The sequence below is a fragment of the Rhincodon typus genome, chromosome 22 (genome assembly GCF_021869965.1).
Source record: "Rhincodon typus isolate 14 chromosome 22, sRhiTyp1.1, whole genome shotgun sequence".
NCBI lineage: Eukaryota > Metazoa > Chordata > Chondrichthyes > Orectolobiformes > Rhincodontidae > Rhincodon > Rhincodon typus.
In genome coordinates, this window is record NC_063353.1 from 29,376,013 (window position 1) to 29,391,035 (window position 15,023).

A 15,023-nucleotide genomic window follows, 5' to 3' on the forward strand; every position below is an offset into this window, starting at 1 on the left:
GAATGTTTTTGTAGAAACTGGTAACCTACTAACTCAAATCTATGTAGGTAAGCCAATCTGCTCATATCCTTTCATGTGCTGTTTTCCTCCACAACACCTGCCACTTAAGTTCTCCTCTTCAACTGCCAAAACACCCTAAATCAAAACAAAAGAAGAAATTCTGCCTATACTTGCACCATAGCTAATGCTTATTCATAAACAATTGAAAGATAGGATTCAGTTCATGGTGCTTTAGAGAAACTGCTGTCACAACAGAGGAGCAGCTAGACAAGAAAAAATGTAACAGTATTGATTAAAAAATAAACGTTAGATGCTCTTAAAATAAACTATTGTTCAGGCAACATGTATCCAGTACATATGCTCTTGGCAGGCTTGTCAGATTTGGAACAGAGCACTATGAGTTTGAAAGGGATTAATATAACTTAATATTACTTAAAACTGTCAAAGACAGACATGGAAATCCATGTGCTGGCAAGCATAACAGTAGTAGGAACAATCTTCAAATACATGTTAAAAGATCTTTTAGTCAATCATTTGGAAAAGTATTTTCTTGCTGAGGACGACCACCATGGACACAGTTATGGATATAACGTTTAACTAGACAGTTTAAGTTTATAAGATGCAAGTTAAATATTGGAATTAAGTAAGGAAATCAAACAAAACATTTCTCTCCACAAGTAGTAATGCACATCACCGAAGATAATGAATTGTAATTTTTCTGGAGTATGTAATTGTGTTTTCTGGAAATAATGAGAGACAATCTCATTGAAACGTATAATATTCTTAGAGTCTTTGTTGTGATGCTGAGAGAATGTTTTTCCTTGTTGGAGTGTCCAGAGCTCGCGGTTATAATCATAGGGTAGGGTCGGCTATTTAAATTAAGTTGAGAAGAAATTTTTTCACTCAGAAGGTTGTGAACTTTTGGAATTTTTCACAGAGTGTTGTAGGTACTCTGTAGCTGACTACATTCAAAACTGGGATCAATAGACTTTTGGATCCATAGAAAATCAAGGGACGTGGTGATTGGGAAAGAGTGTGGGGTTAATGTAAAAGTGAAGGTGTTATCTGATTGAATGGCAGGGTAGGTTTGAGAGGCCTATCCTGGTGCTTACATGAAATAAAGGTAATGGTAAGTGAATGCTATAGAAAATGTGTGTTTTAAAGGAGATACAAAGTAGAGAGAAAGAATAAGAGAGTTTAGATTGAAGGATACTGCAGAAGGTGAACAGATGGGATTGTGAACAAGGGAAAAGGATGGAGCAAAAATATTTTATGGTCTTTTCATATTCAAGAGAATGGTTACATTCCTGAACAACAGGTCATAATTCTTTTGTGGCATTTTTATTATGGAACTAATTTACAGTGATCCCTTAATATAACTGAGGTAGACAAAGTATTAAATGATCCAAACAGAATCTTACCCTGAACTGCAGTATGTATCCTGGTGCTACAATAAGTTCCCGTGAAGCTAGGAAATTGTGCGTCTTATCTTTCTTTTTATTAGGCCAATAAAGGTGGAAAGAGGGATTACCACAGAAACCTGCTGTACGAACAGCATTAGGGTAGAAAATCCAGTTTTCCTCATGGTTAATACCTTCTGTTGGGGAAAAAATAAAATTCTTTAGGATAATAATAATACTGCTATCTATATTTTAGAATTTTACAGAACAAATCTGCCCCAATTATGTGATCAAGGTTCATATAAAAGTTTCTTGACCAGCACAAAGGAAGTCTGCAGTGCAGTGAACTAATTGCCTGCAAATTTGCAGATTAGTTTACTTTGAATAATTAATCATAGCAATCTGCTCAACTTCAGCATTTTGATTGGAATGTGAAAACTTAAAGGGAAACTAAATGCTTAGAGCTAGGCGGCCTGAAGGGGTATGAATACTGTTTTAGCTTTTATAAAGCACCAAGATACGTTTTAAATATTTGTCAGTGATTATTGAGGTTAGGAAGGTGGAAAACCAGAAGGTAAAATGTAAAGGCACAGATCGGTGTCTGCAGGCAAGTGTCAGAGTGATGTAGTAATGAAAGCCATGAATCAGTGAATACAATGGTTATCTACATGGTTTCAGATATGATGCAGAAAATGTTTTCTTCGAGAAGTCAGGCAAGGATTCACGTTCCATCAATGCGTAATACAACGTGTTCAACATTTAATGTGCTCACCCATGTCAAGCCCTCAGGCAAACTTACAGCTCTTTAATTGCATACCTATGCCTCAAGCTTGGTACACATTCATAATATAAAATATAGTTGAAAATCTTGCCACATTCACATTTTCCAAGGCGACCATACCTGAGCTCATTGTAATACAACCTATTTGCATGATGCAGTTGCTTTAGGCGTTATTCTGTAGTATTTGCATCATTCTGGCACTTGCCCTCAGGCACTGACCTGTGCCTTTATAGTTTGCCTGCCGGTTTTCCACCTTCTTGACAGTCACTGACAAATATTTAAAACCTGTCTTTGTGCTTTGTAAAATATGAAACAATATAGGGTTAAGAATTCAATTTCCCTTTGAATTTGAGACTTTTTTTCAAATTCCTATTTAAACTCATTTAAACTCAATTAACTAATAAGGATTAGAATACTAACCTCATTAATAGTGACCATGAAACTATCAGGATTACTGAAAAAAAGCCGTCTTGTTTACTGATTCCCTTTAGGGAAGGAAATCTGTTGTTCTTAGCTCGTCTAGCCTACAAGTGATGACTCTTAACCATACTCTGAAATAGCAAGCCACTCAGTTCAAGAGCAATCAGAGGAGGACTGGAAAGAGACACTGGGTTCACCTGCATTCATTTGTCTCAGAGAAAGACAGGATCATTATTGATAAATGGGCAGAAAGTCACTCAATAAAAAATATTAAGGTGAAGATAAGAGTGATTAAAAAAAAACTTCACTTGATTGAATGGCTGTAAAGGATGCTGCTGGAACCAAGGGTGCATCTTTCTTTTTGCTATTCATGTTAATGTCTTAAAATTGTCATTTATGCATCTAGATTTTTTTTCCCTTTTGTGTAACAAACATTTAATTTTGCTACAAGGACATTGGTAGCCTCATGTAAATTATATCGAGATGGACAAACATGATAACCAAACTGCAAAAATAAAACTTATGATCTATCAAATCAGGTTTCACTCTAAGATCTGACTTGTCCAAAATTACCATCATGGCATCTTTTCTGGCATGACCAACAGGTCCTGGTGGGAACTGTGGATGCATGTGTCTGGCTGTCTCCATAGACCAGGTGACCTCAGGTAAAGATAAAGGTGGGTTTCTACCTGTCTTTGTATTTCCCTGAGGAACTATCACAGGAAAATGTTGATCATTCACGTATCGGATGGAGAACCCCTTTGTAATGAGTAGATTTGAACTGGAAGAAAACAAATACCAAAGCCTGCAAAATAACGGGACTAAGTTGATAAAATAATTACAAAATACTGAAACCGCTTTCCGAACAATTCAACACATCTTTAGGAAATTTCTTGGTGAAAAGCTTTAAACTTCCTGTCCTCAAATGTACAATAGTTGAGACTGTAATTAACTTGGTTGGCGGTAATGCTCTCCACTGGATACACCTTCGCTCTGTGATGTCAGTGCTACAAAAGCTAATTGAGGGAATTTCTGATTATTCTGTTCCAGATTGTTTGCATATGTGATTGGCACTGGGCACTTCAAAATTTTCACTGTATGGTTCTGAATATCTACCAAGTCATAAGCTCCATTTATAATTTTTAACTGCTAAAAGGAGACAAGAAGTCAAAGCTTTTTGTCTTGCATTTATCAGGTCTAGGATACAAGCAGCAGTGTTTTTAATTTCTGTTAAAGATCATCACTTGGATTTACAATGTGATGCATTTTCCAGATGAAATACTTTGACTTCTTGTCTCCTCTTAGCAATGTTTAAGTTCTGTATTACCAAGCAATTCTTAATTGCCATCATGCCATTCACTGATCCAAAGTTTTCCATCTTACCATCGTCAAAAGAATCCATTAGTTGACTTGGGTTGATCTCAGATCCTCCAATCAGGATGTTATCCAGTGCCCATTGAGCACGCTCTTTGCTTGCTACAACCTGGCCTTTCAGAACAACAAAGGGCTGCCACCATCGCAGGCGAGTTGTATTGGTGTGTGCCTCCTCTGGGAGGAGGACATAATCTTGGCGCACAGAAATATATTTCTGGTAATCCATTTCATGCAGCAGATGCCAAGTGATTCCTACCGACATTAGAAGTTCGTTAGTATCAGAGTTTATTATTTCAACAGAAATGTAATTGAAGAATTTTCTTAAAGTTCACTATGCCTGTATTTTTAATTATCGTCTTTTCCAAATTTTGACCATGGATGGAATCGTCGCATGGAATTTTTAAGTACAGAACAAGCTGTTTGGATCAACAGGTTTATGCTGATGATTATGCTCCCGACAAACCTTCTCCCAACTTACCTCGTCTCAACTTGTCAGCAAATCTTTCTACCACTTTCTTTTAAATGTGCTCATCTAATGCCAAGGTTATGATTGGCTCGCTTTATAATCATTATGAAAGTCAAAAACCTCTAGCTGCTAACGCATGCAAATGATTGAGAAAAATTGTGCCAATTTAAAGATATTCTGTCATTGAGAAGTGCAGCAATGACCTATGAAGGAAATAGCTGGCCATTTTGGGAAAAGGAATCAGAGTTAAGATTGTTGACAATTCAGGGAAGACATTAACAAGTATCAAGATTGAAGTGAGCTGTAACACTTTTAAATCGGAGATCAATTCGTATTTTTATTATTAGAAATGAGTTATAATACATTAGGGTATTTTAAAAGGTAGCTCCAATTTTTAAAAGTTCCTCCGTAGGCAGCTACAGTTATACAGCCTTTATACCTGGAATTTTCTCAGAAAAAAAATATGACAGCCACATTGCTGACTGAACCTTTTCAGGATTTTTTGATTCACCATAATTAAATATTTCCTGTGATATTTTGCCTGAAATAAAATGACACTCTGGCAAATTCATAGCGAATATGGTGGAGGATAATAGAAATAAAGCACAAAGTACAGGTCAGTAGTGACAGTGTAGAGTAGGAAGATAGTATGGGGAGAAAATGTCTCCCAAACCACAATATCTGATATTAGCTACAGGAACTTACGGAGTTCCTGCACTTGGTAATCAATCTTTCTGTCACAAACACCAATCATTCTGAAAGCTTTATCTCTGTTCATTCTTCTCAAATTAGTCTGATACAATATATCATTTTGACATGGTTAAGAAGCAATGAATTAGAGAAAGTTATACAGTTAGAGAATAAGCCTCACCTCCATCAGTGGAGTAGTCCAACAAAACCCCTTCTTTTCTGCAAGTTGGCTGATGACAAGTGGTCATGTTATTCTCGCTGCCTATTCTGGCCCAGTATTGCACAAATCTGGATATAAGAGATAAGATTTAATGTTGCATACTTGAAATTCTAAAGGAGACACTAACATACCTTGAAATAGTAGAGAAGTGCCTATTGGTACTAGGCAGAAACTCTTTAGTAGGAGAGGAGATTTTCAAAGTTATTCAACAGGTGCACATATCATAGAATCACATAATCCCTACAGTGCAGAAAAAAAGCCTTCTTGGCTCACTGGATCTGAACTGACCCTCCAAGCAACATCCCATCCAGATCCAACCCTCCACCCTATCCCCATAATTCTGCATTTACCATGGCTAACCCACCCAGTTTGCACTACAAGGTAAATTATCATGGCTAATACACTTAACCTGCACATTTTTGGACTGTGGCAGGAAATCAGTGCACCCAGCAGAAACCCACACAGACATGAGGAGAATGTGCAAACTCCACACAGTCACCCAAGGCTGAATTTAAACCCAGGTCTTGGCGCTGTGAGGCAGCAGTGCCAATCACTGAGCTACCATGCTGCTCTAATTTGTAGGTATTAATTTCTCACAATCAGAACATTGCATCTAGAATAGCTTACTATCAAATAAAAACTCTGTACCCATTTGTGGTTTTGTCTTTCAGGAATTGCAAATCTTAGAAATGATGTAAGTATAACGGGGCAGGAAGGCTGTTTTTTAAATAGTCTAGAATCATATTTTGCTTGTAACTTCTACTCCTGTCCTTGTTACAGCACATGGGTTCAGGGTCATCTTAGTTACACATTTCTGTCAGCTAACTGAGTCATTGAGGGTGCCCAGGGAAGGGGCGCAAAACGCACCATCAGAGTGCTAGCTGGAGGTGCTGGTGCTGGCTTAGTTATACTGGTGATCACACCCAATTGGAAGAGGGGATGATGAAGAGAAATGGCCAGTGTCAGTTCTGGGATCTTCTAGTCACAACCCTTCCCGGAAGATCTCTGCAGCCCAACAAGCAACTCTGCAAAGCCATCAGGGATGCCAAAAGTTGGTACCGGATCAAGTTAGAAGCCCAAACCTACCAAACAGATTCCCACTGCCTTTGACAAGGCCTAAACAACATTACGGGATACAAAATGAAGCAGAACAAGATAGCAGACAAAGACACATCCCTCCCTCATGCGCTCAATGCTTTCTATGCTCAGTTTGAGCAGAATGCCAGCGGCGCAGTGACACTTTCCCCAACAGCCCCAGACATACCTCCTCCCCACTGTCACCGCTGCAGACATTAGATCGGTCTTCCTGGGAGTCAACTCAAGGAAAGCGACAGACCCGGACAATGTCCCCAACCGAGCACTCAGATCCTGCGCGGACCAACTGGCGGAGGTACTCACCAACATCTTTAACCTCTCTGTCCTACAGGCCGAAGTCCCCACCTGATTCAAGAAGACCACCATTATCCCCGTACCTAAGAAAGCACATGCAGTGTGCCTTAATCACTACCACCCAGTGATTCTGACCTCAGTAATCATGAAGTGCTTCAAGAGGCTGGTCACGGCCCACATCAACTCCAATCTCTCAGCCTGCCTCGATTGCATACAATTTGCCTATCAATGTAACAGGTCCACAGCGGATGCCATATCCCTCGTCCTGCACTCATCCTTGGAACATCTGAACAACAAATATACCTACGCCAGACTCCTACTCATTGACTACAGGTCTGCCTTCAACACCATTATCTCCTGCAGACTGATCTCAAAACTCCGTGACCTTCATCAAGGCTCCGCTTGCTACAATGGGCTCCGCAACTTTCTGACCCACAGACCGCAACCAGTGAAGTTAGGTAACTGCACCTCTTCCACAATAACATTCAACATTGGAGCCCCCCAAGGATGCGTCCTCAGCCACTACTGTATTTCCTGTGTTGCTGAATTCCAAATGAATGCCATCTACAAGTTCGCTGATGACACCACCTTAGTGGGACGGATATTTAACAACAAGGAGTCAAAATACAGAAGGGAGATAGAGGGCTTGGTGATGTGCTACAATGAAAACAACCTCTCCCTCAATGTCAGCAAAACTAAAGAACTGATCATTGACTCCAGAAAGTAAGGAGGAGAAAATGCCCCCATTTATATCATCAGAACTGAGGGTGGAGAGCATCGAGTTCCTCAGAGTGACGATAACTGACAACCTGTCTTGGACTTCCCACATAGATGCAACACTCAAGAAGGCACAACAACGCCTCTTCTTCCTCAGACAGCTCAGGAAATTTGGCATGTCCATAAGGTCCCTCACCAACATCTACAGATGCACCATTGAAAGCATACTGTCTGGGTGTGTAACGGCCTGGTATGGCAACCGCTCTGCCCAGGACCGTAAGAAACTATAGAAGGTGGTGTGCACAGCCCAGACCATCATGGAAACCAACCTTCCATCCATAGACTTCATTTACACGGCTCGCTGCCACAGAAAGGCTGCCAACATCATCAAAGACCCATCACATGCTGGTAATGACCTTCTACAACCTCTTCTGTCAGGCAGAAGATACAGAAGCCTGAACACATGCATGAGCAGATTCAGGAACAGCTTCTTCCTGGCTGTTGTTATTAGACTGAGGAATGGACTGTCTAGGCTCAAATGATGCTGAACTTGCTATCGTTGATGTTGCCTAGTGCACGCCCCATGCCATGTAACATTTATGCCTCTGCCTAAGTCTTTTTGATCTGTACATCCTTGTTTACTACTATCTGCCTGTACTGCTTGTAAACAAAGCTATTTGCTGTACTTCGGCACACGTGACAATAAAACAATCAATCAACCAACTTTTGCATAAGAAATAACCCTATCGCATCGTCTGATTTTCAACTATTTTCTCTATTCAGGTGATTATTTGTCTCTGCTGCAGGGTAGAAAGGAGACTGCAGCTTTAGGAATTCTACTGGGAACAACAGTCTCACTAATCCTGCCTCCTTGTCACGTATGGGACAAATGGAAAATCCAGAGTTCAATTGTCAACAACCCATTAAAACCTTTGTGATTACTCTTTTGGACAAAATTGCACCTTCCCTACCGGTCCTCTTCCACCTATTTTAATTTCCCATATTCTGTCTCAACTCACAGTCAAAATCAGGGGCAATCAATTCAGTGCAGTAGTTCTGAAGAAGGGTCACTGGACCTGAAATGTTAACTCTGCTTTCTCTCCACAAATGGGCGGCACTGTGGCTAGCACTGCTACCTCACAGTGCCAGGGATTCAGGTTTGATTTTCTTCCCACAGTCCAAAGATGTTCAGGTTAGGTGGATTGGCTATGCTAAATTGCCCATAGTGTCCACGGTGGGAAATACAGAGATGGTGAAGGTGGTGGGTCTGAGTGGAATGCTCTTGGAGGGTCGGTATGGACTTGATGGGCTGAATGGTCTGCTTTCATACTGTAGGGATTCTGTGCTATGCTGCCAGATCTGCTTTTTCCATTAATTCCTGTTTTAGTTCAGCAAATGTGGGGTATCTTTGAAGCTTAGGTTGAAGTTGAACTCCTTCCTCTCTTAATTGTTTTTCTTTTTCCAGCTCTTAAATGGTTTATACTTATTTTGTGCTCATCAAGTGAACAAAGTTCACATTTGGCTGGGAAATTTAACATTTCCTGTTTCAGACACCTGAGAATAAGTTTCCCTTATTGTGCTCGTGTGTGAACAATCATCTGAATGGAGACCATTAGACAAATGAGCAAGCTCGATTGTGGACTTTCCTCATCTAATCTGCACAAATACTTTACTCAGTTCAGGTGATATTTACACCAACAACAAGATAGGAAAATCATTCATTATAAAGCATTAAGTAATCCCAGATAAGGAAGTGAATATAGATAGAGAACAAGCCCACCTTTAATCGCTAATACGTGACAAGAACCATCTGGTACAGCAGTGTGTTTTTTTATTTCTGAAAACAACAATTTTGTGATCTCCTGAAGCAATTTTGCCAGTTAAGCATTGGTTAGCATCAAATTAGTGGCAGTTTTGTGCACCCATATTTGAAAGCCAATTCTGATTGATTTAACCAAAGAATTTTGTGACACCTTTATGAAAGGAAACTTGATATAGAACTAGCTACATAAAACTTACTTTGTACCCCGAAGATCAAGGTCTGTAGTTATTGCCTGCCTCATGCCTGCTCCATTGAAATACAAGGGCAAATCTTCCACAAGGACACCACAGTCAGTGCATGCTTTCCCACCTTCCAGAGAAATCCATAGGTCTGATTTCATGGCATCACTCTCAAAACGCTCCTTTAATGAAGTCTGTAACACATTGAACAACCAATAATTACATGGATCAAAGGCAGTGAAACTTTTCTCCCTCCAACTTGGGTTATTATCCAACAAAGTGAATAAAATACGTTTAAGCTGTTTTTGTTCTTCCTTTTCTCTGATTCCATGGTTTATGTAGTTCTTGCACAAAGAGAGGTGAATTATTCTCAAGTACCTGTCTTTCTGCTTTATATGTGGCCTCCAGGAACTGTGTGACAGCATTTACTAGTAACCTCCACCACCACCCACCCCCTCCCATGCCTTTAGAAGTGTCTGGCCTCTACTTGGCATCTCTCAATAATTGTATGATTAGGATTGTTTAGCAGTAATTAATACATAATAACCACAAACTACCAGCATGTTAAACAATCACAAGATGTCATGTGGATTGGCAGTATTCCAATATCATTACATTCTTCCTGATTGAGCTTCGACAGTCAGCCTCTGACAACACTTTGTGACTGCAAGCAGTATTTTGTTCTTCCCAACGTCCTATACCTTCCAACTGAGGTTACTGATCAGTGACCATGAGTGGAAAGGTTCCACAGGGGTTACTGATGCTCATCATTTCAAATGCTGCTGTGATTAGGATCAGCTAACTCAGCAGAAATAGGAAGTTTAATCTTCTGGTCTGTATGGCTTAAAATTACAGTAGCCAGTGCCTCTATCAATAATAAATCATTTATCAATGAAGTTATTAAGGAAGTTATCCCAAAATATTGTTAGCAGATAATGATTAAATCTTTCACTGATTAATATCAATGATTATTATCTAGAAGTGGGCATTTGATCCATTTTTGGGCAAGTGCAAAACTGAGCAACATTCACTGAAAAAGCCATGGTCTCACACATTCTTTTAACAGCTAGAGTTTTATATACTTAATTTGTTGTGTATCTGAATAATGAAAACCACCTGTAATGAATCACATTAATTACTAATAAAAAGATGAAAATCGTTTGTGTTGAGCTGTATAAACGATCATAATATCCACTTCAGTCTGTTACTCTCGACTCAAAAATACATCGTCTGTGAATTTTCAGATAAATATTCTGCTCGTCTTGAGTTCTTAGGAAATCTTGCATAATCCAATAATACCTTTAGAGGCTGACTCAAGTAACAATTTGACCCAGTGAAGCCAGGGTCACAGTAGCACTGTTTATTCAGGCAGTCTCCATGTCCTCCACAATTATCTGGGCAAGCAGGCCCCACATAGAAATTGTCAATCGCCCACTGGATATCGGAATACTTCTGATAGAATCGGAATCTGACAGGACTGAAATAGAATAAAATGTGTTAATTTAAATTCACTTGAAATTTGCCCAAGAGTCCCCATATTCCAGAATGATAATCTTGTGAAAATGAAGCAAGTTAAGAAAACTGATCAAAGATATTGACAAAGCATATTGACAAAAGTATTTTGATTATTCAATCAAAATTGTCATGATTTTCCTTCTGCATCCTTTCTCAGTTGCACAAATGCTCTAGCAGATAGGGAAATTAAAATATACAGCAGGCTCTCCTTTGTTGCTTTTTTTCAGGCCAGTTTGTTATTGGTTACTATCAGTGGAACTGATCCATTGCTCAGAGCAACATGGAGTCAGGTTTATTGCCAGAAAAAAATGATTCATTTATTCACTTGGCTGAAGAATGATGAAAGGCGCTGTGTATACCGTGGACAATTTCCAGCACTGCCTCAGGCCAGTGGTGTTCAGCAACTACTGTAAACTAAGCGCTGAGTACTGACCACTGACTTCAAAAAGCTATTTAACATTATTTCCATACATCTAACACTGATCTTATTCATTTTGGAACAGAATATTATCAATAAGCATCCATGAAATATTCCAAATATTAAAAGCCCTCCGTGATACTTAAGAATCAAAGGTTGCTTGTATTAAACTTTGACGTTTCAGTGGAGTCCAAAACTAGTGGGCATAGGTTTAAGGTGAGGGGAGAAATATTTGTAAGGGAGCTGAGGAGCAACTTTTTCATACAGAGGATCGTGCGTATTGGAGTAGGCTGCTAGAGGTGGTGGTAGTGCCAGGTATAATTACAGCATTTGAAAGACATTTGGACGGGTACATGGATTAGAGAGGTTTAGAGGGACGTGGGCCAGGTGCAGGCGGTGGACCTGGTTCAGTTTAGGAAACCTGGTCAGCATGGACAAGTTGAGCTGAAGGGCCTGTTTCTGTGCTATATATCTCTATGACTATTCCTTTCACGTACATTTGTAAACATTGATTTCAAACAATGCTGTTTAGCCTCCTCTAGTCACATGCTGGGGGTTCAGTGAAAAGTAGAATCAAAGCTACACAGTAGGTATGCAAGTTGATTGCCATTTCTCTTCTCAAGGGAACTTATAGCCAACTGTAATCTTTAGGTTAAGCTGATTCATATGCAGACACAATTCAGTCTTCATTTCAAAGATATAAATTCAGCATTCGTGTTTGTATTTACATTACAAATGTTTATGCAAAATTTATAATGGAAATCATCTTTGTAAAGGTGCCATGTTGTAGTTACTCAATTCTGCCAGTGGTAACATTGCAGTGCTTTCAATAGGATGGTGGTGTCATAACCATGAGTCAGAACCTCAAAGTACTTATTTAACACAGGGCTGAGATAGCTAAAACTGGCTGCAGATTTAAATTAATTGACTAGATGGAGAGAGAGGCCTATGGAATTAATACCTAGAGCTGCGAAGGAAACTTCAAACAACAAGCCTTCATGGAGGTGAGTGGGGGCAGGGGGCAGGGGGCAGAGAGGCAAGTCAAACAGACTGGACTGTAATCTCTTGTGACTACAAAAATAACAAGGGGTGATGACCCTCTGCTCAACAGCAAACCCTGTGGATTATGATGCAAACTGCAAATTCCTTTAGTGTCTTTCCCTTTGAAAAATACACATGGATAGGGGCTAAAAAGATAGTAACAAATCTACTAGAATGTGCTGGTGGCACTAAACATTCTTGTGTGTGCTGTGAAAGTCACAGTCAAAGAGCTATGCTCTGGTTACCTCTGTGTTGCAGGTTAAGAGCCTTTTTTTTCTGATAGCTAAAAGGTAACCAGCCAAAAAGAAACAGAACAACAAAATGACTCTCTCTCACACTGAATGCTGGAATTCAATTATGGCCAAAGGAATCAGAACAACAGAATTTTATCCAATTGGCAAAATGAAAGATGATAAAACTGACTGTTCAACTTCTAAAGTCAATGCAACCAGTAACCTCCATGACAACACACACAACTTTCAAAAATCTGCTCTTTGTGAATAATTCAAGGACTGATCCATATAACCTGTGTTTTACTTTTATCTTTTAAATTTACCTCTTATTTTTAATCTGTGCACATGTGCGCTGTTTCAGTGTGATTTGGACAAGTTGAGTGGGTGGGCAAATATATGGCAGATGAAGTATAATGTGGATAAATGTGAGCTTATCCATCTTGGTAGCAAAAACAGGAAAGCTGGTTATTATCTGGATAGCAATAGTTTGGGAAAGGAGTATCAGTTAGGGCTGTATTCACTGGAGTTTAGAAGAATGAGAGGGGATTCATAGAAATCTATAAAGTTCTAACAGGACTAGTCAGGGCAAACACATAAAGGATGTTTCCGATGACCAGGGAATCCAGAACTAGGGCATCAAAGTCTCAGGATATGAGGTAGGCCATTTAGGACTGAGATGAAGAGAAATTTCTTCACCCAGAGGGTGGTGAGCCTGTGGAATTCAAGAAGGAAATTGATATACTTCTTACCACTAAAGCAATCAAAGGATTTGGGCAGAAAGCAGGAACGGAGTACTGAGTTCACAGCCATCATCATATTGAATAGTGGAATAGGCTTGAAGGGCCAAATGACCTACTCCAGTTCCTATATTCTATGTTTCTATGTGTTCGTATCTCTTTTTGCATTAACTAATCAAATACTTACTCTTTCTCGTTAATTCAAGAAAGCCTTGTTCAAACAGCTCCTTTTAAAAAAAAAAGTTCATCCAGACGAAAGGTAATCATAAGGGAAAGAATTGTTTTTAAATAAACCATGTTGTGACCAACTGAGAGGGGTGGGCAAGTAAGGAAGGGGAGCCAGTTCATTCCTCCTCATCTGGAACCATAACAAAGTGGAAACCTCACCAGGGTCTAGTCATAACAATAGAGGATCTAATTACTATATTATAGATGAGGACATGGGAATTTAAGATAGGAGGATGTTGACAGGATGTGCAGGTACATGAAAGATTTTGAATTTAGTCTCCTGTGGTGCTACACATAGGAGGGACAAAGCCAAGTGCAGCATTCAATACAAGCAAAGTGAAAGGTTAGTTTGTCAACTGGAAGATAACTGAACACAAAGGCAGGAAAGAGAGGGGAAGGGATAGGGAATACAAACGGAAGAGGAGGGTTAGATTAATTGCACAGCACTAGGTAGAGGACAAGAGGAGTGGGTGGAGGGAGCTTTATTTCTGCTACTTGACTTGGGAAGGAAGATTGGGAGCTATGCTTCCTTTTGTCATTTCACCAGTTTGTAATTGACGTAATGGGCAATGTTCATGGCACCACATAGGGACGGATGATGGCATAGTAGTAATTTCACAAGACAAATGATCCAGGGATGTGGGTTAAAATCCCACTAGGGCAGCTGGTGGAATTTAAACTATGTTAATAAAGATCTGGAATTGAAAGGTAGTCTCAGTAACGATGACTATAAAGCGATCATTAATTGTTCTAAAAACCTGGGGAAGGAAATCTGCTATTTGCTGTTCTTACTTGGCCTGGCCTAAATGCGATGCCAAACCTACAGTAATTAGCTATCAAGGGCAACTACGGATGAACAACAGTGACGTCCACAACCCATGAAGGGATAAAGAAAATAATTTCCACTGGTGTTGTGACACAAGGACTCTCATGACTGCCAGGTCCAGACTGATATCTGAGCTAAGCAGAGACTTTCCCTTCTCTCCAGTTTTCAGTCTTCAGGTTTAGTGTGGGATTGTTGATTAGCATTTGGGGGAGGCAGTGGTGTATGCTGAGATGTTGGGTTGATGTGGATCCTGAACTGCTAAAGCTTAAATGTCACCAGGTTTTGTCCAACAAGTTTATTTCAAATCACAAGCTTTCAGAGTGCTGCTCACCTGATGAAGGAGCAGGGCTCTGAAAGCTTGTGATTTCAAATAAAACTGTGCTGCTCACCTGACGAAGGAGCAGGGCTCTGAAAGCTTGTGATTTCAAATAAAACTGTTGGACTACAACCTGGTGTTGTGTGGCTTCTGACTTTGTCTCACCCAGTCCAACACCGGCACGACCACGCCAAATCTTAAATGGGAAAGGGCAGGAAACATTACACTGTCTAATCTGAATCTGAATATTT

The 15,023-nt window shown here is 39.8% G+C and overlaps 1 protein-coding gene across 1 annotated transcript in view; it reads right to left on the reverse strand.

Moving 5' to 3' along the window:
* Nucleotides 1–15,023, reverse strand: part of reln (reelin) — a 294,405-nt gene that overhangs the window by 12,151 nt on the left and 267,231 nt on the right. The window contains exons 45-49 of the mRNA XM_048609963.1: nt 10,758–10,935; nt 9,477–9,652; nt 5,313–5,419; nt 3,985–4,227; nt 1,422–1,597 (exon numbers count right to left, since the gene is read on the reverse strand). Of these exons, the coding sequence (XP_048465920.1) occupies nt 1,422–1,597; nt 3,985–4,227; nt 5,313–5,419; nt 9,477–9,652; nt 10,758–10,935 (880 nt within the window). The remainder of the gene's footprint in view (nt 1–1,421; nt 1,598–3,984; nt 4,228–5,312; nt 5,420–9,476; nt 9,653–10,757; nt 10,936–15,023) is intronic.